The 25,119-nt window shown below is 43.2% G+C and overlaps 2 protein-coding genes across 6 annotated transcripts in view; one reads left to right on the top strand and one right to left on the bottom strand.

Moving 5' to 3' along the window:
- The window catches only part of PRCP (prolylcarboxypeptidase), a 33,917-nt gene extending 22,840 nt beyond the window's left edge, over nt 1-11,077 (bottom strand). The window contains exon 1 of one of the 2 annotated variants that reach the window (XM_052812751.1): nt 10,849-11,077. In XM_052812751.1, the coding sequence (XP_052668711.1) occupies nt 10,849-10,977 (129 nt within the window). In that variant the 5' untranslated portion in view covers nt 10,978-11,077. Of the gene's footprint in view, nt 1-4,512; nt 4,653-10,848 lie in introns of those variants that run through there. The other variant, XM_052812752.1, reaches the window with a different exon arrangement.
- A 406-nt stretch (nt 11,078-11,483) lies between these two features.
- On the top strand, nt 11,484-24,208 carry DDIAS (DNA damage induced apoptosis suppressor). 4 transcript variants are annotated; one of them, XM_052812720.1, is made up of 6 exons: nt 11,484-11,697; nt 11,987-12,042; nt 14,180-14,308; nt 15,296-15,457; nt 16,635-16,752; nt 21,400-24,208. In XM_052812720.1, the coding sequence occupies exons 3-6, from the start codon at nt 14,196-14,198 to the stop codon at nt 23,959-23,961; spliced, it is 2,955 nt and encodes a 984-aa protein (XP_052668680.1). In that variant the 5' UTR covers nt 11,484-11,697; nt 11,987-12,042; nt 14,180-14,195; the 3' UTR covers nt 23,962-24,208. The 4 variants fall into 4 exon arrangements, with proteins under 4 accessions (XP_052668680.1, XP_052668681.1, XP_052668679.1 ...); XM_052812721.1 differs by having other exon boundaries at nt 11,987-12,136; XM_052812719.1 differs by lacking the exon at nt 11,987-12,042 and having other exon boundaries at nt 11,484-11,693.
- Nucleotides 24,209-25,119: the final 911 nt, after the last annotated feature.

Raw genomic sequence — 25,119 nt, 5'->3', positions numbered from 1 at the left:
TCCTGACAGGCTGTGGGACTCCAGCCCTGTTAGCTGGTCCTATTAGTTTTGTTTCCTCTTATAATCTTTGCTTCCTTCATTTAAGTTGGAAGTTCGTGAGGGCAGGGACTGCCTTGAATACAATGCTGTACAAAGATGACAAGTGAGGCCCAAATTTTGTTACAAGTACTACTACATTTAATTAAATATTCAAGCTCATAAAAACCATTGCAGCAGTAGAGTACCACTAAAAAAATACAAACTCACACACTGTTTATGGCATAGCAGGGGAGACACAGAACCAGAAATGAAAGCTAAAAAATAAATTTTTAAAAAAGTCTCCCTCCCTGACGCTGTTCTTGTTGCTCTGTTTCCTCCTATTGCATGTTTACATGCATCATAGCCTGCCACAACTGAGGCTTCATCTCACCGACAGCTGGTAAGATTCTCTCAGTTTGTCTCTGCTCATTTAGTGCAGAAGGAAAGAAAAGAAAAAAAAACAAACAAGAAAATCAAGGTTAGCTTTATCTTTTCCATTTTAAATGCAAGGAATGAGGTGTTTCCTTGCTTTCTAGGCTGATACTTGTGCAAGGGACAGCAGAGACTGAGGATTAGCACCAGCCTGTTGAAATGCATGATCATTTGATGCTCTGTGGAAGAGCAGGAAGATCTAAACTGCACCTTCTTGCATCAGGCTGCGTAACCCACTAACTTCAAAGTCCTACACATAAATAATGTAAGAAAATTGGAAGAGATGGACTCTGTCATTGTAATCTTCCACACTCCCCATAATTCAGAGGTTTTGTTCACCAGATTTAATTTTATTTCTTTAATCTGTCACATTTAACAAAACATACAGACATAACAATATGCATGTTTTTTGCCTACTAATTAATTCCAACTTCTGTTCTACTCATGATGGTCTAGAGCAACTGTTACCAGTTTTTCCTTGGTTGGAATTAGCTTTCAGCCAAACATGCTCCCCAAAACAAATGCAGGCTTAAGATCCTTGTAGTGGAAGGATCTCTTCCATTGCAACTACGTCCTTGTGAACACAGCCTTTGACTAGAATCACGCTTTCTGTATTTTACTGAAGCTTCTTTTCTGCAGAAACCATGTCACCTGCTCTTGGGAGGCTGCAACTGTTTAAGGAAGTCTGCTTTTAGCACTCATTTATCACTTCAGTGATTAAAAAGCACTGACAAGGAAAGCCTCAGACAGGAACTCTACACCAGCCTTGAGTCACACAGTTTGGACATGGCACTTGAAAAGATCAAGAACATTTAAACAGCTACAGGATATGCCGTAGGAAAGCATCAGGCTACTCAGGTCAACCCTTGTTAGAAACAAACAGTTCCCAAACAGTATATAATGAAATGTTATTTTTATGTTGAAAACTTCAGCAGTTAACAAGAACACAAACAAATTAGTTTCAACTTCCACATACCATTAGTCATTTTGTGCTGCAATCGAAACTCCAGATTCTGTTTACCATGTAAAAATGAAGTCCATAAACACAGTTAGGCTTTAATTACTTGGGTCTAAAATCCTCCAGCAGTCACAGTGAAGATGCAATTCCTTGTTAAAATTCCTCCAGTTGGAAGGACAGTCCGAGAGGTCCCACAGTCCTCCCAACATTTTCTACCCCCGACTTGAGGGTCACAAAGCTCCAGCACAAGGGAGAGAATGGGTGACCAAGGCAGGAGATGGCAGGAATTGCTTCGATCAGTTTTACCGCTGATGCTCCTCAACCATGCTCTGATTCCCCTGCCACTCCATTCTTCTCCAAGCAATGGATAGGCTTGTGCTGCTGAGAATCAATCAGCTACGTAAATTTATAACAAACTACTATGGCAATAAACACACCAAATGTTCACATCATTGATGCTTCCATTCAAGGCATTACTGAAACAGGGAGCCAAAGGAACCTTAGTAGATATAGTAGATATATGGATGTAGATAGGAACTGTTTAATAATTATCTAGCTTATAGTGAAGTTAAAGAAATTTCAATAGAGGTAGACATGGCCCAAGGGGATGAGAAGTGATGCTTAACGTTTGCATTGTTGAGGCTGGCTGGGGCAGGAGATAGTCCCTGACAAGAAGCAGCAATCAACCCCAAAAACCAGCCAAGACCGGCCTTGTGACTTCTTGGAACTAATTTTAATATGAAGCAGGGATAGATCATGCCTATGTATAGGCATATTGCGAAACTCTATGTATATGTAAGACTTGACTGTATAAATTTGAAGCGAACTGCCGAGTCAGGTGCGCACGACTTTGGTGGGACTACCCCCCCGTGCTGCCCAGCGCTGAATGAACATACCTACTTTACAATCTCACTGATTGTGGAGTCTGTTTCCGCACATCATTATTATCCTCTTGAAATTCTTCCACAGGACAAGGGATGGGGCAAGGCATGGGGAACAACAGGTCAGAGCTACATTTCAAAGTGCATTATTTCATAAGGCTGAAATAAGCACAAAGAAGGTGTACTACACCAGCAAAAACAAAGTTACCCTTGGGAAAGGTCTCTCAGACCCTTAACAGGCAAAGGCCTGTAATTTTTTCCATTTGCCTTTCAGATTGAATTACAAATCCATCACATTTGGAGGATTAACTTCAGAGGAGAGGAAAAAAAAAAATCAGACATGAACCTTCAATATGTCACAGATTAAAGTAGTATAAAAACATTACAGTTTCACTGAGAATGTCCTAAAGTTTTGAGTAGGACTAATTGTTCAAACAAAAGACTTCAGAAAATAAGTTTGATCTTCTCCGATCAAAACGGTTTTCACTTGAAAGGCTTCCTCAGTCTTTTTTTTTTTTTTAAACAAAGACATGGGGAAGAAAACCATTTCAGATTCAAGACAATATTTTGATTTAGTCAAATTAAATATTTAGAACACCTTTACCCTTCCCCTAAAAGGGTTAGAACTTTCTACTTTGCCAAATATTTTTAAAGGTTCAACTCAAGTTGCAGTTGTTTTACTTCCCAGATTTTCAGAGCTACAAACAAATTTGCTCTGTTCTATCGTTCTCCCAGCCTTAGTTCAACCACTATTATTTGTATTTTATTTTCTACAGCTAATCCCACACAAGACAGAGGATCCAAGGAAGAAGAGACAGATGTAGTGAAAGCAAACGGGAAAACTGTCCTGTCATCCACCTGGATATTCTTCTGATTAGACGAAGCACAGGCAAAATGGCAAAAGCTCAGTCCAGGGATGGCAGTTTATTTGTATTAAAAGGCACTGAATAACTACATACAGTCCAGTGCTAGGGATTTTATACATGCCACTGTGGATCACTTATTAAACAGCCAATTCAGATGAGAGGGACGTGGGGAAGAAAAATTTCAGAAAACAAAGCATCAAAGCAGCCATTAGTCATACAGCCCTTATACAATAGCAAAAATACCACAGAGCAACTGCTACTTTGACAAGTTTGCAACAAACGCATCTGAACACTGAAGAACTGTCTGCTTGCAAGCCTCTGAGACATTGGTAGACTGGATGATAGGGAGAGCAGCAGCATTCAGGGAAATAACATCCATGGCTCCCTCCAGGTGAAAAGTTTTTCGACAGATTGCTCTACAACAGAAACATCCAGGTCTTGTCACAGCCATTACAAAAGTTCTACAGTGGCTGAAAAGCTCTAGCAAACATATGGATGAACAGTGGGTCTTTATACCAGTGCAGTTAGCACCCAGAATTGAGCTGGACTACAGATGCTTTCCTTCTCATAGCAAAGCAACAGTTTTCTCACCTAAATAGAGGCGCTCAGATTTTTATCCAAAAAAGATTTTTCTTTTTCTATTTTCCTTTTTCCACTTAAAATTAGGCAAGAACATTTTGTGATAAACTACCCCATTCAGAACAGACTCTGAACAACTCCACAGACATTGCTAAAAGCCATTTGCCATCATCTTGTAGGACAGGAGGTCCTGCTTAGGAGTCGAGGGAACTCTACATTCCCCCCCAGTAGCAGTGACTTGCAGGACTCCAAACTGTACACTTGTAGGTGGCCAGCGATTTATCACTGTATAGGAAACACTACAGAAAAGCCAGCACTTCCAGAGCAGCATGTGGTTCTGAACGGCTTTTGCGGAAGACTCCCGTTTTCATGGAGTCATGCAGTAGGGCAAAGCAAGCTGCTGCTTTGAGGCATAAATCAAATGTTTTGTTAATGCTAGTTTTGCTTTCACCCACTTCCTCTAGTTCAGTCTGGCCTCAGTCCAAGCCCTGCCGAAGTCAAAGGGTCTGATGCCCATCACTTTCTGTTCCTGTTGTCTTGAAAGAAAGTTCCTGCATGGAAACTACCATCTAAGCCTACCTCTGACTTGTTTTTTCACGCTAAGTCCCTTGGTGGATTCTTTTTAGAAAAGTTTTTTTGCCTCACAACGCAAGAAAACTTACTCCCTTTCAAAGCAGAATAAATTAACTAGGAATGAAAGGAGATGCACCAAGTGTGTCCGCATCAGCAGTCAGAGGGAGAAGCTAGCGCACAGTATCATAGCTCCCTGCATACTCACATCCCATGCAGGCAGGCCTTTCAGTGAAGCCTCTTCTCTTCAGGAAAGAGACACACTTCTCAGATCTTACTCCACAAAGACCTTTTTCAGATAAATTTTACCGGATCGCTCTCACTTTAAGCCTGACACAAGGGTAAACTTGTACATGAACTTTGTATCTTGGCTGTAGGAGTGAATAATGGAAAAAGCTGCTATGTCAATTTGAAGATAGACTCAACAGCCCAAAACAATCACAAGTTTTGTTCTTTGCTTACTATACGTGTTTGGAGAACAGCAACCACACCACAGCAAAACTGACAGTATTAATGCCACTTGGCAGCGCTATAACAGCGCTGAGTATCAGGAAATACTCCATGCACAGTAGGGCTGAACTAAAGCATAGAGACAGCAACTAAAAATTGAAAATAAAGAAAATTATCCCCCTACACCACAGGCAAGGAGGACAGCATCCACTGACTGTGCTTAGAAGAAATGCCATTCCCATTCTTCTACCCATCTTTAATTCTCTGAATTCACATGCCTGGAAAACAAAGTAATGAACCATTTTGCAAGTATATGGAAGATGACCAAGTACAGCCTGGTTTTCCCCATTAAATTTCTTACAAGTTTCACTGCTTTAAATATAAAATCTAAATATTCCAGAATGTGTGAAATAAAATTAAGGTATTACTTCAGTTTTTGAAGATTTAAAATGAAATAATCAAGTGTGATCTCTAGTCTCTCACCAATTTGGCATAATGTTACAGATTATCTGCACAGTCTACAACTTCTTATGCTGTTGGCTGGTCTTGATCTCCTCAAAGTCAGATGAAGAATTCAATACAGAACACATTAGCATCAAATTCCATCTTGAACTTCATTTTCCTCCCTATCTTCCCACACAGGCCTCCCCCCCGCCCCCCCCCCCCCAAAATCCAAGATACTCAGATCTAAGACTTTGATTCAACTGCTAGAAGCTCAAGGGCAATTGGTACAAGTCAAAATAACTTAAATCCTGTTAAGTTCATTGATCTCATGCACATCCAGCTTGTAAACAGCTTGCTACTTCAGCCATATGCAGTTTTATTGTTAAGTCCTTTGGACTTTAATCAAGACAGTCTATCAGAAATCCTTCAGTGGCCTATTACAACTTTTAATGATTAAAGCTAGTGAGATAAACAATGCTTATTTTCAGAGAGAGTAGTGATCATTGATCCTTTTTGTAGTCTCTAGTATTAACTGCTCACTTGAAGGAAGAGGCTGCAAGTTGTGAGGAAATTGTTTCCTGCTTAATTTGAGAAGCTGATGTCTGTATTGTGACCCACAGATAAGTAGTGCATAAAAATAAAAATTCACTGACAAGCTTTAGTAAGTACTTCCCTGTTTTCCTGTCCACTGAATAAGAGCTATTGTTTCTGCTTATAGACCTGGTTTATAGCTTACAGCTCCTGTTTTAAATCACACTATGAAGTCAGAGTAAGAGCTGCCAAGTACTCCTGTACTACTTGATGAGTAAAACATATATTCCAAGTAATTCACCTCAGAGACAAGCATCAGCATGACTTCTTCTCTAACCACTGACATAACTTTTAATTGGTACCAAGGGGCTCTGTAAAAAGCACTTTGTTTTTTCCTTCACCAGAAGTTAAAAGTGTTATTGTATTATGGTGCCAGACGTGAAAAACAAACCCATCTTAACCATTCCTGACATCTGTTACTATTCCGGGACACCAACCTGAGTCACAATAAGATACTGAAAAAGCTGCTAACCAGAATTAAAAGCGATAATCTCAATCTGTCATAACTTTACAAGCAAGTTTTAGGCCCATGGTTGAAAACTACTCCATTAACATTAAAAGCACTTATACATAAAACTGTTGTATATACGTTTTTAGTGACACACATTTACATGCAACAGTGAAAACTTCAAATACTGAAAAATACTGAATTGGATTAAAGATATGTTGTTCTGTAATTGTAAAATTCCTTCTTGCGAGTGCAACAGATGCAACATTCACTTAAGAGCAAAACTACACCCTTAGTTTGGATTAATTTGATAAATTAAGACAGCATCGTCATCAAAAAGGTGATCCAACCTCTTCACCACACTTTCCTTTACTCTGTGCATTCATGCAGCGACCTGACTGAAGTCAAGTGTTTTTTGATGTAGTACTGATTTTCAGTTAGAGCAGGAAAATCCTGGGGTTCACTGGCTTTCTCTAAACTGGCCCTTCCTGTAAACAGAAAGAACCATGTCTGGAAAAAACATATGTGTATATATATATCTTCGCTTCTCCTATGCAGTCCTTCTCAAATTCTGTTTTCTGGCTTGAAATTTGCATTCTAATTTTCACACTTTCAATCAAGACTTTCATTTTCTATGCCTCAGAATTTCAGTCTGTAACACAAAATAAGGTATTAAAGACACCTGATCTAGCCAGAAAAAATCAAATTGCTTTACTTTTTAAACTTCATTAGTTTGAAGCTTCAGCATAGCTTCCTTTTATGTACACACAATATGAAGTGCAGATGTGTTTTAGAGCACAAAGACTTGCATATGAATTTACTAAGCTATGAAATACTGACATAGGTATGAATTCTAGGAATTTATTAAATGCAATCAGAACCTATCTTCTAGAAAAAATGACAACTGACGTATTAGTTCAAAAGACAATCCGATTGAAAGACCAGGCTCAGTAACTCGCTGAACAGAAGTTAATTTGTACTTGTTACATTGGTTCTTAGACAAATTCCTAGCAGTTCACAAAGTGATGTGCTTACAAAGTGGGATTGGGGTGAAGGGTCCACCAGCACATTAAGTCTCACACAGCCATCAATTATCAAATTGAGCAAAGAGATACCACATCCACTCTCTTTTCTAAGAGAACAGTTTATCACTGAGAAGCCTTCAAATATCAGGAAATTTAAGGCATCATCCTTTCAGCAGTACTGCACTTAAAGCACCACAAGTTCTCAGGCTATGGTTTTTTGTAATGCTGGTACATGCATTGAAGATGGGAATGTAGAGGTGCGAGACAAGGCTCCCCAATGGTCAGAAAAGCTGCCTGACTCCAGACCCTCCCCACTGTGCTATAAGATTACTTCTACTTGGGCAGAGAGAAGTAGATGGCTCTTGGATGCCTCACCAAGTGCTTCCAACAAATTTGAATTGTGGTCACAGATGCAGCTGCCTACAAAGAAGCCATTCAGTGGTGGTCTTCCTGCAGCTCTATACATCCTCGACATCATTCTCTCTGTAAAGTTTAGTTTTGGATGGATTAATTTAACACACAAATCACAAGCAACCTTTTAGCAAGCAAGCTACTAAAGCAGAAGCGAGAATAGTCTTGCCTACTGAAGTCATGCTAGTACATCCGAAGAGCTGAAAAGGACACCAACTTCCCCAATATACAGTTTGTTGATGTAAAGATGTGGGTGATGGCAGAGTTTGTCCTTCAAGGGCCATCTACTAATCTAGGTCAGCATGAGGTACCTTTATACTGGGGTAATTTCATTCATGCATTGGAGGAGTAGAGGGCTGAAAGGCATCAAGTACTTTTGACCGGGGGGGGGGGGGGGCGTGGGGGGGAATCGCACCACCAAGCCAAAATAGTAAGAGTTGTCAAGGTCATACACAGGCCAGTATGCAAAAGCTAAGATCCTAGTCACACTGACACAGGCGTTGCTTGACTTATTTCTCAATATTCTAGACTTTAGCCCCATTGTCAGGGATGTCTGATACTTAAAATGGTAAGCAGGAGGAAGTTCAGCACAAATGAGTGTTGAGCTGAACTCTGAGCCTGTTATTTCTCCATCTTTATGAAAGCAAACTTAAATATCATAGCTTTCAGTAAAGGCTGACACCAAACCCTCAAGCAATGCTACAGGTGTATAGGCCTTTATGCCAAGACACTCCATTTAGAGGTTGTAATTCCACATGAAAATTCTCAGCTTCTGAAATTCACTCCTCCAGTGTGCAACACTGATCAATTGTTTGCAGTGCTTGAGAGGTATTTTTAAGCAACAGAATTCATGCAAGAAATCTACTTAGACTTTTCAAAGTCTTCTTTTGTGGAAGTATTAAATATTTAAAGACTCTATTCAAAAAGATTTTTTAATATAAATAGGTATAAGAAATGTTTCCTTTGTGATGGCATAGTATTTTGCCATGTTATAAAGCAATTTTTATATTGTATGATTTTATATAATAGTTTCAACTGATCTTGAAAGCCATCAAAGGAAGAAACAAGAACCAAAACAGGAACTTTAGCTAAGAAGAAAGATTCAGCAGCACAGAACAGAAGCAGATGATTCATGCCGTAAGCTACTATAACATAAATAATTAAGCTTCAACAATCCTGAGATGTGGCAGAGTATCACCACCCCTATTTAATATGTTAATCATGGTATTTATGTTCCACTACAGAGTCATAATGTAATTACAAATTCCCAGACAGCAGCCTCAGTGCACACTTCATAAGGCCTGAAGAGTTTGCCTGTCCATTCTGCACGCTATGTTACTGATAAAAAGCAGTCTTCTGCCCTCACTGTGATTAGACCTCTTATGCTAACCCTGTACCTTGTATCTTTCAAGTGCCAGGCAGCAGCACCCAAATTTTTGATGAATACAAAAAAATACATGAATATACACACGTCCCACCACGTTCAACAATACTAGTAAGTCTTTGGACGAGGAAAGCAAGGACTTCAAGGGCTATGAATAGGATCTCTCTTTCCTGCAGCAGCCACTCTCAGCCAACATGATTTTGCTTGAAGCATGAGGGGAAGAGAACATGGAAGAGACTGAAGGGAGCAAGATGTGGCATCAACTTTACAACAAGATGTTACTGGGACTCTCCCCTCCCTTCTCTCAACATCTATCTACCTCCCAAAACCCACAGATCTCGGGTACACAGCAGCTCTGCCTCTTTGATGACAATGGGAGGGCACATGAGCTGTCTCGGCTGATAGCAGAGGAAAATAACCAGGTGATATCACAACCCAGAGAGGGGATGAGGACAGAGGTGTCACAGCATGGTGATAAAGGGTGGTGGTTCAGACCACAGCACAGAATTAGTATCACTGATACTATGATAGCAATGTCTAATAACCGATGTGCCAGAACAATTAGGTGTCACGCTTAGAGTTCCAACACTACCGCAGGATTGATATCCTGGCCAACACTGACCACACATTGCAGAAGGTATCTGCAGTACGTTACCAAAATAAGCTTCAGGGCTATCAGAGGAGTTAATGGAGGGACCCAAATCTCAAATCACTAAAATCGGAAAATTTGATGTGCCTGCTTTGCTCATTCTGTCCTAAGTTCACCTTCTACAAAGTTGAAACAGTAGATGTTCAATCCACACATCATCCAAGATGGCTGTGAATTAAACACCTTCTCCTTCCCACCACTCCCTACATAGACCAGGGCATGAAATTCAGATGCAGACTACAAGCCTGATTCTAATCAAACCAAGGGAATACTAGGAAAGTGTCCTCTCCCCTTACTATGCCTCCCAGTAAGAGGAACCATTACCTCCCCTGCAAAATCAGGTACAGCACGGGTGAAGAGGCAGATGTTCCCCAACACATACAAAGGAACTGTTGACCGTTTTTGTGAAAACCTATGAACAACTATGGTTCCAAGTTTTCTGCAAGGGGACCACACCAGCACTTGTAGCCAACGTTGCGGAGCCCTCTGTTCTGTCCACATGCTATGGATTTTGCCAACAAGTTGCAAAGAGAATTGTTGGAGCAGACAGGAAAACAAAGCTCAGGTTAGTAACAGAAACCTGTTCCATATTTAAAACAAAGAAAAATCACACAACTGCTATTTGCAAATGTGGTACAACCGAGGTCCATGCCCCCCCTCTGCCAACATGCTGTGCAGTATGCTTTGGAATACAGACTTTGGTGCGAGGAGACGGTGTACAGACACAACAGAGCAGACTCCCTGTCACTTCAGGTAGCTGGAATATTCAAGACCTGGAACATTCTACCAAAGGGACTAAACACTGCAGCCTCCAGAAATCCGCAAAAACGGAGTACTGCCCACCCTGCGCCTCAGCGAGACGCAGGATAAAAGAAAATGCCCCCCCCCCCCCCCCGAACCCCCACGGAACCTCTCTGCCTGAGCAGGTTCCTCAGAGCAGCCGCGTTCGGCCGGGCTCAGCCGAAACCCCTCAGAGACGGGCACCGCCACCGGCAGCACCGGCACCGGCCTCCCCGCCCGGATTTCCCCTCGCCCCCGGCCCGGCTCCGCTGAGGAGAGCCCGGCGGGGAAGGGCGACCGCCCGCCTCTCCGTGAAGCGGCGCTACCCGCTGCGCGGCCTGAGGGAAGGCGGGAGCTCCTACCTGCTGCCTGAGGTAACGCGTCAGGTAAAGGGCGGGAGGCGGCGCGGCGGCGCCCCGGCGGCGGCGGGGAGGGGTGGGCAGGGCGGCGGGACCGCCGAGCGGCAGGAGGAGAAGGAGGAGCCGCAGCATGGCCAAGAGGACCGGAGGCCGCCCGCCGCCCCGCCGCTTTATAGCGGCCCCGCGGGCTGCCCCGGGCCGGGCCGGCCCCCGCGGGGAGCGGCGGGCGGCGGGACCCAGCGGAGGAAGGCGGCGCCGCGCGTGCGCCTCTGGGCTAAGGCGGCGCTAGGCGACTCACCCACCCCACCCCTCTCGAAGTGGGAGGGGTTATCACACGTGGAGGGGTGGGCACTAAGTAGCGGGGCTTTCCGACTGGCTGCGGAGGCCAGGATAGCTCGCGCGCGCTTTCGCGGTTGGCTGCGGCGGCTTGGATGGGCGTCCTGTGAGGAGACAGCGAGTGGCTGCTTGAAGCACGTGATCCGCCCTGCGGGTCGCCGGGTGCCGCGTGAGAACGAGGCTGACGCCCTCGCTTTGTTATTGGGCAAGTGGGGCGGCCCTGCCGCCGGGCTGCGTCACGATTGGGTGACCGCAGCCTCGTCCCCGCCCCCAGTAACGGCCCTCGGCAACCGTCACTTCGGTCTTCCGGGTTCTCCTCAGAGCTGGGGCGGCTCCGGCCGCGGTTCCCCGGGGCAGCGCTGAGGCGATGGGGGCGCGGCCGGGGTAACCGCCTTTCTGCGGGCCCGAGGGCACCGAGGGCAGCCCTTGCCCGGGTGACAGCGCTTCGCTGTTTCCCTTCAGCGCGGTCCCTGGGGCCGGGAGACGGCGTATAACGGCGCTGAATTGGGCGCGTCGGTAAGAACGGTAATGCTTCAGGAACTGAAGCGCTTCCTTGGGGGTTGAGCCAAGCTTAAAGCGCCCAGGCCGAGCGACGGGGGGGGGGGGGGGGGGTGGTGAAGCCAGGCCGCTCCGCCCGGCCTTCAGTGGCGAGCTCGGCCTGGCTGCTGGCTGTCGGCCTCCGGGGGCGTCTCGGGGCCGGAGTGGGCGAGGAGGCTGCTGGTTAAGGGGTAAAAATTGCAGCGTGAGACCTGTTACAACTCTTCTTGTGCGTTTCGATTTTTTTTTTTTTTTTTTTTTTTGTTAGGGAGAGTTTAAGGCAGTGAGCCCGCTGGAGGGCAGCAGGCACTGATGGAAAACTTGGTGAGACTTCAGGGCTGTTGAAAGGCAGCGCTCTTTGGAGACTGGCGGTGGGGAGCGCCTGGAGTGCTGTGTGATTCCCGGGCTGGGACCAGAGGTTTGGTTTGGTCTGCTTATTTTAAAAAAAAAAAAAAAGTAAAGCAGATCTGTTTGTACAGTCCTTTTTTAATTTATGTCCAGATACAAGTGCTATATTTCTGCTAAAGGGAAATAGAGATGTAGAACTTGAGTCTGTTTGCTCTAAAAGGAACTCTTACCAGAACCAATGTGAATACATACATGCTATGCTTTATCTCCCATATTCTAGTGGAATACTTGAAGTATTTGCTATGTTTTCCGGGGTGTGTGGGGGGGTTTATTTCATTAAAAACTGCAGACAACAGTATACATTGTTTATATAGTTCTAAGTTGAAAACCAGTTGGAATGCGGAGCACCTGCTGGTTTCTCCAAGTCCACCTTCTTGGACAACAACAAAATCAGACTTAATTTTATTATTTCTTTTCTATATATTGGTATGTTTTCCAGGTACTTTCTACTGGTATCTTGTACTGTAACTAAAATAAAATAGTTCTGTTTTGGCAAGAATTGAAGGCATGCACCATTTAATATATTAGGTCAAATGAGTCTCTTGTTAATACATGTTCAGAAGACAGATTTTTTTTCATTTTTGTTGGCCCCCCCAGTAAAGCTTTTACCTTTTCCTGCCTCTGTTTTCCTCACGTTTTCCTCACCTTTCTGCCATGGGCAATATTGGGATAGCTGATTTTTTTTTTTTTTTTCCCTTCTTCTCTGAACTACTCAGAGTAATGAGTTTAGCCACTCACATTTTTCTAGTACTCATGTTACAGAGATTGTTTTTACCAGAATGTTGAGAACGGTGCCCCTGAGGGCAAAGGGATAGCCTGTAAGTTGAACTTTTTTTTGTGGCAAAATACTAACAAAACATCATTGTTGATTATTGAATGGTTTTAGCATGTAAAAGCTGTACTTGAGTCTCCTTTATCTCCTTGGCCTTCTGCCTCCCTGAGGGAGTTCTGGGATGAAGATGTGAATTCAATTCCTATTCTGAGTTTATTCTGCAGCTTACATTGAGAAGAGTTGTATATTTAGCTATTACTGTGATAAAAGTGCTTGTGCAAAGAAGGATTTTTAAGGTGTCCTTTAATTCAGCTGTAGAGAAGATTTTGGTCATTTAAGTTGGAACTGAATGATTTGAGGTGCCTTAGAGTATTTTTGTCTACATGTTTCTAGCATCTGCTGAGAAAAAAGTTAACTTTCTAAAATAGGGGACGTTCCCTAAAAACTGATATTTTGGAAAGTATAGTGATAGTAAAGGCAAGATAATTCTGCAGGAAAGTAATACTGAATAAAAATAAATTAATTCCTCTTTATTTAAATATTCAGTTCATTTATTTGTCATATCCATATGGCCTCTTTCTTGAAATCAGTGGTAAATACTGTAGAGCTGTTCCTTTGGCTCAAAGGGCATGAATATAGTTGCTGTTGCGAGCCCTTTGAGATTTTTTTGGGCATCCTCTCCTTTCAAAGTCATTGATATTGAAGGCATTTGCAGAATTACAAGTGTAGAATCATTTCACTTTTTAACCCCATGTTGTGACTTCATTCTAAATTAAGGAAAAAAAACCAGAAACCAATTTGCTGCAGTGCTGTGCTCAAGGATAGTTCTAATAAAGATTCCCTAAATATGAGTGGGAATTTGCATGATTTATCTGCAGTAGTATGCAAATATCATGAACACATAGAATCACAGAATCATTTAGGTTGGAAAAGAACCTTAACGTCATCGAGTCCGACTGTAAGCCTAACACTGCCAAGTCCACCACTAAACCATGTCCCTAAGCGCCACGTCTACAGTCTTTTCAATACCTCCAGGGATGGTGACTCAACCACTTCCCTGGGCAGCCTGTTGCTTCTTATTACATATCTTCATTATTTTTTTAAAGGGTTAATTAAGGGTAATAATAGATGTTGCCTCAGTTGGACTACCATTTTCAAACAGAGATCATGGTTTCCTGAGGGCTGCCTTTCAAAATGTTCAAAAAACCCAGCTAAAAGCAGTTAATGTTAACATCTCAAGAAATGAGAACTCTTTGGACTGTTTTGACTTACTTGTTTCAGGTGATACGGTGAGCACATGAATAGTGTGAGAGGACTCTTGGCTGCCTCTGTAATTTCCGTCCAGAACTCCTGCTTCACCTATCCTGCCTGTCAAAAATGCTTTTCTAGGCTGCTACTGGATTCTAGGAGGTATGTCCTGTTTTGGGGATTGTTAACTGTAACTGTCAGAGGCCTTGGAAATCTCTGTTAGCTGAACACAAGTTGAAACAAATTGGTGAAAATCCAGCCATTGTAGAAATAAGTGCTAATTTCAGATATTTATGTTACTGACCACTATTTAGATCTCTTTGTATTCCAGTGGGGGCTTGGAGGTTGTTACGGATCAAGAGTTCTATTGCATTCAGTGCCATGCAGTATCGAAGAACAGTTTAGGAGAATAAATTATGTGTGTTAATAGCTTCCAAGTGCATCCCCTGCAGTCTAGTTCTTCAGTGCTGTTCCTAAGTTGGAAAGCATTGGTTGAAAGCCCTGCAAATCAAGTCCTAATTTTTTTTCATTTCTTCTCATTTTATGTGTGCAATGCATCAGGTAGTCCTGTATGACTCTTCCACTTACTGTGTGTCCAGAAAGGTATGGGATTTCCTTTTTAATCCCACTGCTATGTGAAATCTGTGACACACAGAAGAACAGTACATCAGTGAATGTCAGCACATTGCTGACTTTACAAAGCAATAATATCTGTTGTTTAATTCTGTTGAAGTAAATGATAACAGTGCTGTTTCCTGATGATTTTTTAAATCTGGGTATTATACTAAAGCTGCAGGAAGAAAAATCCAAAACCAGAACAAAACGCAAAAAATGGGCGTGCAAGTAATTCAAAATTACTTCCCAGCGGGTAAAAGCCCACTGTCTTTCTCCAACTTCACAACAGGCTAGCATTTAATAAATCAGTAAAAGAAGCCAGAGGGATTCTGTCATGATACAGACACCTTGCTGAGTCTGTGGTGAGATTAATGCCTCAAGGAGTAAAGAACAAGAAAGAATCTTATAGTTTGTAATGAAATATTTGATACATTATAGTAGTAATACTTAGGGCTGCAGATAAGTTCTTACCTCAGCAGTGATTAACAGAAGTTCATGTATTCAATCTTTTTTATCCTTTTACTGTCTTGTCAGGTTTAACTGTGTAAAATGTGGCTGCACAGGTGAAGCTAAAGATGCAAGCTACAGATATAGATTGTCCCTAAAGATTGCTGACACTAATGATTTGTTTGACATTACCGTGTTTGGAAGTTGCTTAGATCCATTCTTTGGGGTCACTGCAGAAAATCTGCAGAGGTAAGGAATGGATTGTTTCTAACTGTATAGCTGCTGCTTTTTCTTCAGCTTAAAAAAATTGAGATGAACTTGGATGGTGGGGAGACGAGTGGGAAGAAGCTGCTAAAGTGCTCCCTTCCAGCATTTCCTTGGTACCCAATACCTTGAGAAAAGTTTGGTTTCTTCCTGAAATCTTGAAATTTTGAGATGGATTACTTCTATGTAGTAGAAGAGATCCTCCACTCATCTACTGAAGGCAGCTACAGCTACCTGCTAAGTGAGCTTCACAGTTTGGTTGGTTGGGCTTCTTCCTTGCGTCCTTCCTCCTTTATTTGAGATGATTGAATTTCCTTTGTCTAATGTCACATTACTAAGTAAGTTGGCTTTTCCAGAGATTTAGACATAATTTTTCCTCAAGATTTTAGAAGAAGAATCTTAAGGTAAAGATAGAGCCCTTGGGTTTTGTTTTCTTTAACAGTTTGGATTTAAAAAAAAAAAAAAAAAAGTGTGCACCTTATGACTTTTCTTTAATGTGACCAGATTTTCCTTTAGAAAGGAGGGATTTCTAAGAAAGCCTGTTAGTCCTCAGAGCCTGACCACCCACATTATAAGCTTCAGACTTTCTGACATGTGAAACTGCCAGGATGGGCTATTCAGATACATTCACTGCTTCTTTCTCTATTCTGTTATTTTCCAATGCTTTGTGTTATCACTGGGTCAAAGGTGAACACTTTTTAAATCCCATATTAGCATCATTAATAACATACTCATGGCAGGCATTCTACACTAGACTGCTGTACTGCTGTCAGCTGTGAAAAAACAGAGTTATTTGCATGTCTTAATATGGATATTGCTGTTGCTGTAAAGATGCGGGCAGAAAGGATGTGTAAGCAATAGCTGCATATTGAGAGCATTATACAGTGTTGATACAAAAATCACAGCCACACAGGGAAAACCTGAAAGTTGTGTGTATATTAAACCCATTCAGAGCGGTTGTTTTGTTTCCTTCTCTTTCACTAACAAATTAAGTGAACTAAACAATCAAATTTATACGTTTGTGGTTTCCTGTTTTCATTCTGTGTTTAGTTTAAGCTAGCACAGTATCTTCTGTTTAATATGTGTCCTACCCATACTACAGCTAAAATGCTATATAAGGCTTCCTCTGTTGGTCCAATACTTCTGTATGTTTTTACTCAAGGTGTATTCAAGACTTCAATCAGCTGTCAGGAGAAACAAACACAGATGCACCTCCAGGAGTGTTAGTTCAAGCAGTGGAAACCTGTTTCATTGGAAAAAGATTTATATTTGGAGTGAAGGTAACTTTTAATCCACATTACTCTCTTACAATGAGTTTTTTCATTAGCTTGTAGCCAGTCGGAGGCATAGACTGAGTTACCAAAGCATCATGTACAACATCTTTTGGGAATTTGAGAAAATTTAGGGCTAGGACATGGGAAGGATTCTGCTCCTCTTCCCCCGACTCCTGTGTTATTTTAAATGAATCACATCCAAAAGCCATCTTGAATGGCAGTAGTCAGCTTGACAGCCTGTCAGGGCTGCTTCTCAGAGAGCCTGAGCAGTGCCAGCTCCTGTGTATATCAGTAACAGCTTGGAGTCTGTGAAAAACCATGTACAGTTCAAGCAAGAAACAGACTGTCTTTTCAAGCACTGTCCTACCTTTCCCACGCTGCATAGTCTCCTGGTGTCTGAAATGTAGGGAGAAACGCATCCCCTTGCAACATTTTGATACTTCTGGATTTAAGAGCATGTTTAAAAATGTTGATAAAGTACAGCTGTTCAACATATGCATCTGTGGCTCTTTTATGTGTTTAACAGACTTTGAAATATTAGTTCTTAGTAATATTTCCATAGAAACAGTCTTCTAAGTTCTCTTCAAGTGGTGCTTGTGTGAGTCATGTTATGAAGTCTGTGAACTAAATCCTACCTGGCAGGAGGTTTTCCTCTCCCTCAGGTACCATGAGGTTTGTATCTGAGCTAGGAATTTCCTAATGCACAGCATCTTAAGTCATGGAAGTTCAAGGACTTCATGGATTAACTTTATTTAACTGGAACCATTCACCAAATGCACGCAGCATGGGAAACAAACAGGAGAGGCTGGAAGCTATTGTGCAGCAGGAAAACTATGACATAGTTGCCATCACGGAAACATGATGGGGTGACTTGCACAACTGGAGCGATGCAAGGGATGGCTGTAAACTCTTCAGAAGGATAGGCAAGGAATGAGAGGCGGTGGGGTACCCCTGTATGTTAGGGAGTGTTTTGATTGTCTAGAGCTTAATGATGGTGATGATAGGATTGAGTGTTTATGGGTAAGAATCAGGGGGAAAGCCAACAAGGCAGATATCATGGTGGGAGTCAGTTATACACCACCCAACTAGGATGAAGAGGCAGATGAAATATTCTTTGAGCAGCTGGGAGAAGTCTCACAATCGCTAGTCCTTGTTCTTGTGGGGGACTTCAACTTACCAGATGTCTGCTGGAAATACAATACAGCAGAGAGGAAACAGTCCAGGAGGTTCCTGGAGTGTGTGGAAGCTAACTTCCTGACACAGCTGGTGAGTGAGCCAACTAGGGAAGGTGTCCGGCTGGCCCTGTTTTTTGCAAACAGAGGACTTGTGGGTGATGTGATGGTTGGTGGCTGTCTTGGGCATAGCAATCACAAAATAAGAGTTTTCAATTCTCGGAGAAGTAAGGAGGGGCTCAGCAGAACTGCTGCCTTGGACTTCCAGAGGGCAGACTTTGGCCTGTTCAGGAGCCTGGTTGACAGAGTCCTTGGGAGGCAGTCCTGAAGGGCAGAGGAGTCCAGGAAGGCTGGACATCCTTCAAAAAGGAAATCCTAAAGGCGCAGGAACAGGCCGTCCCCATGTGCCAAAAGACAAGCTGGCGGGGAAGAAGCCTGGCCTGGCTGAACAGGGAGCTTTGGCTGGAACTAAGGAAAAAAAGGAGAGTTTATGAATTTCGGAAGAAGGAGCAGGCAACTCAGGAGGACTACAAGGATGTCGTGAGGTTATGCAGGGAGAAAATTAGAAGGGCCAAAGCCCAGCTAGAACTTAATCTGGTTACTGCCATAAAAGACAATAAAAAATGTTCCTATAAATACATTAGCAAGAAAAGGAGGGCTAAGGAGAATCTCCGTCCTTTATTGGATGCAGGGGGAAACATAGTGACAAAGGATGAGGAAAAGGCTGAGATACTTAGTGCCTTCTTTGCCTCAGTCTTTAATAGTAAGGCCAGTTGTTCTCGGAATACCCAGCTCCCTGAGCTTGAAGACAGGGATCAGGAGCAGGATGAAGCCCCCATAATCCAAGGGGAAATGGTTAGCGACCTGCTACACCACTTAGACACAGACAAGTCTATAGGGCCAGATGGGATCCACGCAAGGGTACTCGGGGAGCTGGTGGAAGTGCTCCCCTAACCACTTTCCATCAATTATCAGTGATCCTGGCTAACCAGGGAGGTGCCAGTTGACTGGGAGTTAGCAAATGTGATGCCCATCTAGAAGAAGGGCCAGAAGAAGGATCTGAGGAACTGCAGGCCAGTCTGACCTGGGTGCCGGGGAAGGTTATGGAGCAGATCATCTTGAGTGCCATCACGCGGCACATACAGGACAACCAGGCGATCAGGCCCAGTCAGCATGGATTTCTGAAAGGCAGGTCCTGCCTGACTAACCTGATCTCCCTCTGTGACAAGGTGACCCACTTAGTGGATGAGGGAAAGGCTGTGAATGTTGTCTACCTAGACTTTAGTAAAGCCTTTGACACCGTTTCCCACAGCATTCTCCTGGAGAAACTGGCTGCTCATGGCTTGGATGGGTGTACTCTTCACTGGGTAAAACACTGGCTGGATGGCTGGGCCCAAAGAGTGGTGGTGAATGGAGTTAAATCCAGTTGGTGGCCGGTCAGAAGTGGTGTTCCCCAGGGCTCAGTATTGGGGCCAGTTCTGTTTAATATCTTCATCAATGATCCGGACGAGGGGATCGAGTGCACCCTCAGTAAGTTTGCAGATGACACCAAGTTGGGCGGGAGTGTTGATCTGCTGGAGGGTAGGCAGGCTCTACAGAGGGATGTGGACAGGCTGGATCGATGGTCCGAGGCCAGTTGTATGAGGTTCAACAAGGCTCAGTGCTGGGTCCTGCACTTGGGTCACAACAACCCCATGCAGCGCTACAGGCTTGGGGAAGAGTGGCTGGAAAGCTGCCCATCGGAAAAAGACCTGGGGGTGTTGGTCAACAGCCGGCTGAATATGAGCCAGTGGTGTGCCCAGGTGGCCAAGGCGGCCAGTAGCATCCTGGCTTGTATCAGAAATTGTGTGGCCAGCAGGACTGGGGAAGTGATCGTCCCCCTGTACTCGGCACTGGTGAGGCCGCACCTCAAATACTGTGTTCAGTTTTGGCCCCCTCACGACAAGAAAGACATTGAGGGGCTGGAGCGTGTCCAGAGAAGGGCAACGAAGCTGGTGAAGGGTCTGGAGCACAAGTCTTCTGAGGAGCGGCTGAGGGAACTGGGGTTTTTCAGCCTGGAGAAAAGGAGGCTGAGGGGAGACCTTATCGCTCTCTACAACTACCTGAGAGGAGGTTGTAGCGAGGTGGGGGTTGGTCTCTTCTCCCAAGTAACAAGTGACAGGACAAGAGGAAATGGCCTCAAGTTGCACCAGGGGAGGTTTAGATTGGATATTAGGAAAAATTTCTTCCCCGAAAGGGTTGTCAAGCATTGGAACAGGCTGCCCAGGGAAGTGGTTGAATCACCATCCCTGGAGGTATTTAAAAGATGTGTAGGCGTGGTGCTTAGGGACATGGTTTAGTGGTGGACTTGGCAGTGCTAGGTTAACAGTTGGAATTGATGATCTTAAAGGTCTTTTCCAACCTAAATGATTCTATGGTTCTATGACCAGGTCTCTGTGTCTGGTGCCTTTACAAACATAAGTAATTCTACATATCAACAGCGTTGTTGCTGCTCATGCACACACAAGGACTGAAGACACATTTGAAGACCATTTGTTCAGCCTTTGGCTGTAAACATTTCCATATAGTTGTGTTCAGCTATGCATACAGTTGCACTCTGCCAGATAAAACTCAGAATCAACATAACATACTTTTTTAAGACTTACCTAGAAGGATATTGTCCTTGGCTAACAGCCTTCAGCCTCAACCTTTGCATAGACTCAGGAGTTAGGAGGGTTGTTGAATTTGAGACAGCTATATTTGCTTTTTGGCCTCTCTGGCATTGCCAGACCTTGAGGGGGAGGAGGAAAAGGGTTTTTCCACTTCTCAAAACATTGGATAATTCCCTCTGCTTTTAATGTCATTTTTCACCTGAAATTTCTGTGTAGAGAGAAGCAGGTTCTATAAAGGATTGCAGCTGAGGCTCCTTTGAAACACTACTCTCCAAATAAATCTGAGAAGATAAAGGTTGTAGCTTATTTCCCTTTCACAGAGGTAGCGCATAGAAAATATCATGCTGGCTTTGATAGCTGAGCTGCCAAGTCAGGTATCTGGTACCAGAGGGCTTTGCTTCAAGTACTGCCCAGTGCCTCCTAGATAAAAGAGAAGTGTTGGCCTTAGGCAGTCAGCCATTTGCACAGAACTGCACTGGAGGAAGCCCGGAAGCACCCCATGCCCTAAAGGGAGGAAGAAATTTTCTGTGAAGTCCTTAGAATTCTTGGTTGTTTTTCCAGCTCCAAAACTCTGCGTAATTGCAACAAGCAAAGAACCTCTCACTGTGATGCCCTTTATAGCCCTTGCCAGTGCTTATTTCCCAGGGCGTACTGCTTTGTGTGACAGACTGTTTTGTATTCTCTTCCCTGCAGATCCTGACAAAAAGTAAGACCTAAATTTAAGCCTGACTTAAAAGACATGCATTAATTTTTATTTTTTTTTCTATCACAAAATAAAGCATTGTACTAAGTTTTGGGTTTGTTTGTTTTTTTGTTTTTTTTCCCCCCAGGGTTGTGCAAGTGAAGATGGAGGGCGTTCTGCTGTCAGCAGCATCTTGCAAAACTGTTCCAGAATTAATAGAAGTACAAAAAAGCTTACAGCTTGCCAGATCTTCCTGCCAAATGCTGCTGTTACTGGCTTTACTGTTATCAGCTACTTTGATCAGCTCCTGCAGCTGGCAAAATTCAGGAGCTGTAACAACAGCTCATACTTAGCTGATGCATCTTCAGCTCCAATAGATGAACCTGTCAGTGAGCTCAGCAGCTTGTCTAGCCTGAGCAGAAACTCCTGCTTTGTTCAGTCTAGTGGCAGAGAAACTTTTTTAGGGTCCTGGCAGCAGTCCTTCAGCCTGACTTCATCTGTTGCTTGGGTAACAGCGGAAGACTTTCCCACTCTGGAAGTGGGAAAGCTGGTGAGTGAACAGCATGAACAAGAGGGGAGGCCTGTCTCTGAAGAATCGTGCAGTGTAAGCCTCAACAATCAAACTTTTTGGGATTCACAGCTTTGTAGCTCTTCTGTGAAGGAAGGAAATAAGGAGGAGGGTAATGAATTGAGTTCACAACCTAGTCAGACTGACAGTATCTCTGCAACTGATAAATTAGAGAGAGTATCCTCTTCAAAGACAGAGTGTTTACATGGAAACAGTTCCAAGTTGTTACAACATCCCTTGGAATTTGGGGTAAAAAGCATCTACCCAAAGACTAACAGTAGAAATTATTCTTACCCAGAAAAATCCCACAACTCCTTTTTTTACGAGAGAGATGCCTCGGCATCTAATCACATAAATGTAGCTGGAGTGTCTCAGACGGACTCTATGCTTTGGGATGAGCTCCCATTCTCAGAAAGCCTAAATGAATTTTTAGCCAGAATAGAAGGTGGCAAGAGTGTTGTAACATCACCCAGTCTTGATGCAGGCAAACAGACCCTTCTTGAAAGTAGCAACTTGGGTGTAAATCTTAACAAATCGTATCCCAGGCAAACCCTACTAGCTGCTGATTTGCCTGAAGCGAGCATCTCGGGGAGGTTCTTGCCACCAGCAGAGAATGGTAGTTGGGAAAACATACTGTTCGCTTGTCTTCAGTCGAATGCAAATCCTCCGAGTGATGAGGTGTCACAATGTGAGTCTTCCTCTAGTGTTTTATCTTCAACTGACAAGGAATGTGGAGCATCTTGCTTTATACCTAACCCTCGTCTACCTATTCTGTCACAGTCCTTGCCAGTTACATCAGAGCCTTCTGTTTCCGAGAGCAGATATGTGCAGCCCAAAGAAGCAAATATGGACATTTCAAAGTCATCTTGGTCTTTTATTAGTCTGCAGTGTACTGCTGAACATGGAGAAACCTCCTGCTTAAAAGGGAGCAAGGCAGCTACCCATGTGTGTTCTGCACATGATAGCTGTTTAGCAGGTTGTGAAAATAAAGAAAATTCTTCTTCTACACCAAGCCAAAGAACAGATCTTACATTCACAGGGGCATGGGACTCTGATCCAACAACTCCCAGCAATACAAGAAGGCTGTACAAAAGAGAATTAAAACCATTGACAGAACTGTCAGAAAATACCTTCAAAAGTGTTAACAGGAGAGAGAGGCTGTGGAACAGTATCTTCCCTGAAGGCAGCTACAATGCTTCTGCTGATCTCTTTGAAACAAGTGCAAGAGAGGTAGCAAAACCTGTAGAATTCCTAAATAAATCATGTAATTCTTTAATACAGGAAGATACTTTGACAGAAAAGGTCACAGCTCCTGAATTGGTGCTTTATCCTGGAGATGATGTTCTCTGTAACAGTTCAAAACCGAGCTCATCCCTACACAGGTCCCCTCCTGCTTTTAGTAAGCACAGTACACCAGTAACTTACTCCTTTTGTCCTTCAGAATGCAATTCAGTTAGCGCTCAAGACTTTGTTCCTTATTTACAGTCGACTCCTGTGACAAAACCTTTCCAGAAACTGTGGCCTGTTGGGAAAAGCTCTTCTGTCACTATCTTCACCCCCCAAAATCCCACTAAAATCCATTCCAAATGCAAGCGATCTAGGTCTTCCTTTCAAAACACTCTGTTGCAGCAGCTTACTGGCAGGTTAGTGAAACGTGAAAGGCTGAGTAATGGGGAAGACAAAGAAAGTCATAGCTCTGTTTCACAGCAGTTCCTTAACAGCCAACCGCCTGCCAACTTGGAGGATTGGATCCCTCCATCTGTGAACAAAAGGTTGAAATCAACTGGATCTTTAAACTTAAAAACAGTTAGCTGGGCTGCTGACCTGCAATCGACCTGTGGGCATGCTGGCAGGAACCCTATTTCTGAAAGCAAAGAGAACAGTGAAAATGATGTGTTCTTCCAAAATGAGAGATTAAACCCTGGGGATACAGCCAAGATTCTAACAACTCCTGTATTTGCAGGTGTCACCAAGGCCTTGTTTTTAAACAATACAGTCCTGAAAACTTGTTCTCCTTCAGAAGGCAAGAGTCTCCTCTCAAGTGCAAATTATTCAAGGGGTATGTTAGAAGGGGCAGCTGGCTGGTCTCCTGAGTTGTTCTTCCAAGCACAGACCCCTTTTTCCAATAAGCCAAAATACTAAAAAACAGATGGTCCTACTCTGTATTCTTTTTAATTATCTTTAAGACTTTTGGGAAGGAGCCAGTAGAAGAAAATAGCTATTTAACAATTACATTGTTTATACACCTATTGGCATATGTCTTCCTAAGATGAGTTACGTTTATTTGCAGATCTTTGTACCACAGAGACGGGGGAAAACAGGATTTGCAGTTACTATATTTTATTGTAAATTAAGTCTAGAATGTGCAATAAAAACTTTTGTAAATGTGTGATTATTTAATAGATCTCACTTTATCAAGTACAGGTAGGTGAAGTGTTTTAGCGTACAGTGGTGTCTTTTCACCATAAGAGCAGCCCTGGGGTCCATGTCCACTCCACATTCTTACCTGATGACTCTCTGTGGAGAAGGGCCAAGTTTTATCAAAGAATTTCAGAAACCATGTGGGAGCCTTCTATTTGCGCCTGCTTGGGATTGTATGATAGAGCTGAGTTGGGTGGAGGGGGCCATCCTGAAAGGCTGGTAGCAGCTCCAGTTTTCCTGCAGGCTTTTTCAAGTTAAAGACTGCTAGTGGCAGATTCCTGGCAATGTCTTTCCTCTTCCGTGCTTTGGGCTTTTCCATATCCCCCACCCAGAACTCTGCACTTAAGATCATTGAACAGAGAAATCTTGGAGCTGCTGCTGCAAGCTTGTAGGTCGGGTCCTGCAGAAGGATGTGGGAACCTGATGCCACGGGATCTCATCAGCCTGAAAATGCTGACTTGTAGAACCAGAAGCAGGCCTGTATCTGCTGTGGTTTTGGGGGTTTGGTTTTTTTTGAGGCGTAGAATGAATATGCACCGTTTACATTGTGACTTGTGACAAGGAGAGTTTACTTGGTTCATTCTCTGCTACAAGATACACATTACTATGTTTTTTATGTGTGAGGCCTCACTTAATTTCTAATCCACCTATTTAAGCCCTAGACTCAGTGTTTGTTCAGAAGAGCTTTGTGTCTCTGTATGCAAGGAACAAATTGTATCAATACTGATAACTAAAGCACTTTCAGGTTATAAAGACACCAACTCTGCCTTAGGAAGTCTGAGAGGAAGAAGTTGCTGAAGTTAGTTAGAAGAGTATTGTGGGAATGTATAATTTTGTGCTCATCTTTTTGTTCCTGTGTATTTTATTTACTATCTGTTG

This window comes from Harpia harpyja, chromosome 17 (assembly GCF_026419915.1).
Source record: "Harpia harpyja isolate bHarHar1 chromosome 17, bHarHar1 primary haplotype, whole genome shotgun sequence".
Taxonomy (NCBI): domain Eukaryota; kingdom Metazoa; phylum Chordata; class Aves; order Accipitriformes; family Accipitridae; genus Harpia; species Harpia harpyja.
This window is presented reverse-complemented; position numbering and strand designations above follow the sequence as displayed.

What these genes read in the sequence shown, in the direction of transcription:
- DDIAS (XM_052812719.1), top strand. Translation starts at nt 14,196, where the DNA reads ATGAATAGTGTGAGAGGACTCTTGGCTGCCTCTGTAATTTCCGTCCAG. An exon ending in CTGCTACTGGATTCTAGGAG is followed by an intron (nt 14,309 to 15,295) that starts GTATGTCCTGTT and finishes CTGTCTTGTCAG; the next exon opens with GTTTAACTGTGTAAAATGTG. An exon ending in GATTTATATTTGGAGTGAAG is followed by an intron (nt 16,753 to 21,399) that starts GTAACTTTTAAT and finishes TTTTCCCCCCAG; the next exon opens with GGTTGTGCAAGTGAAGATGG.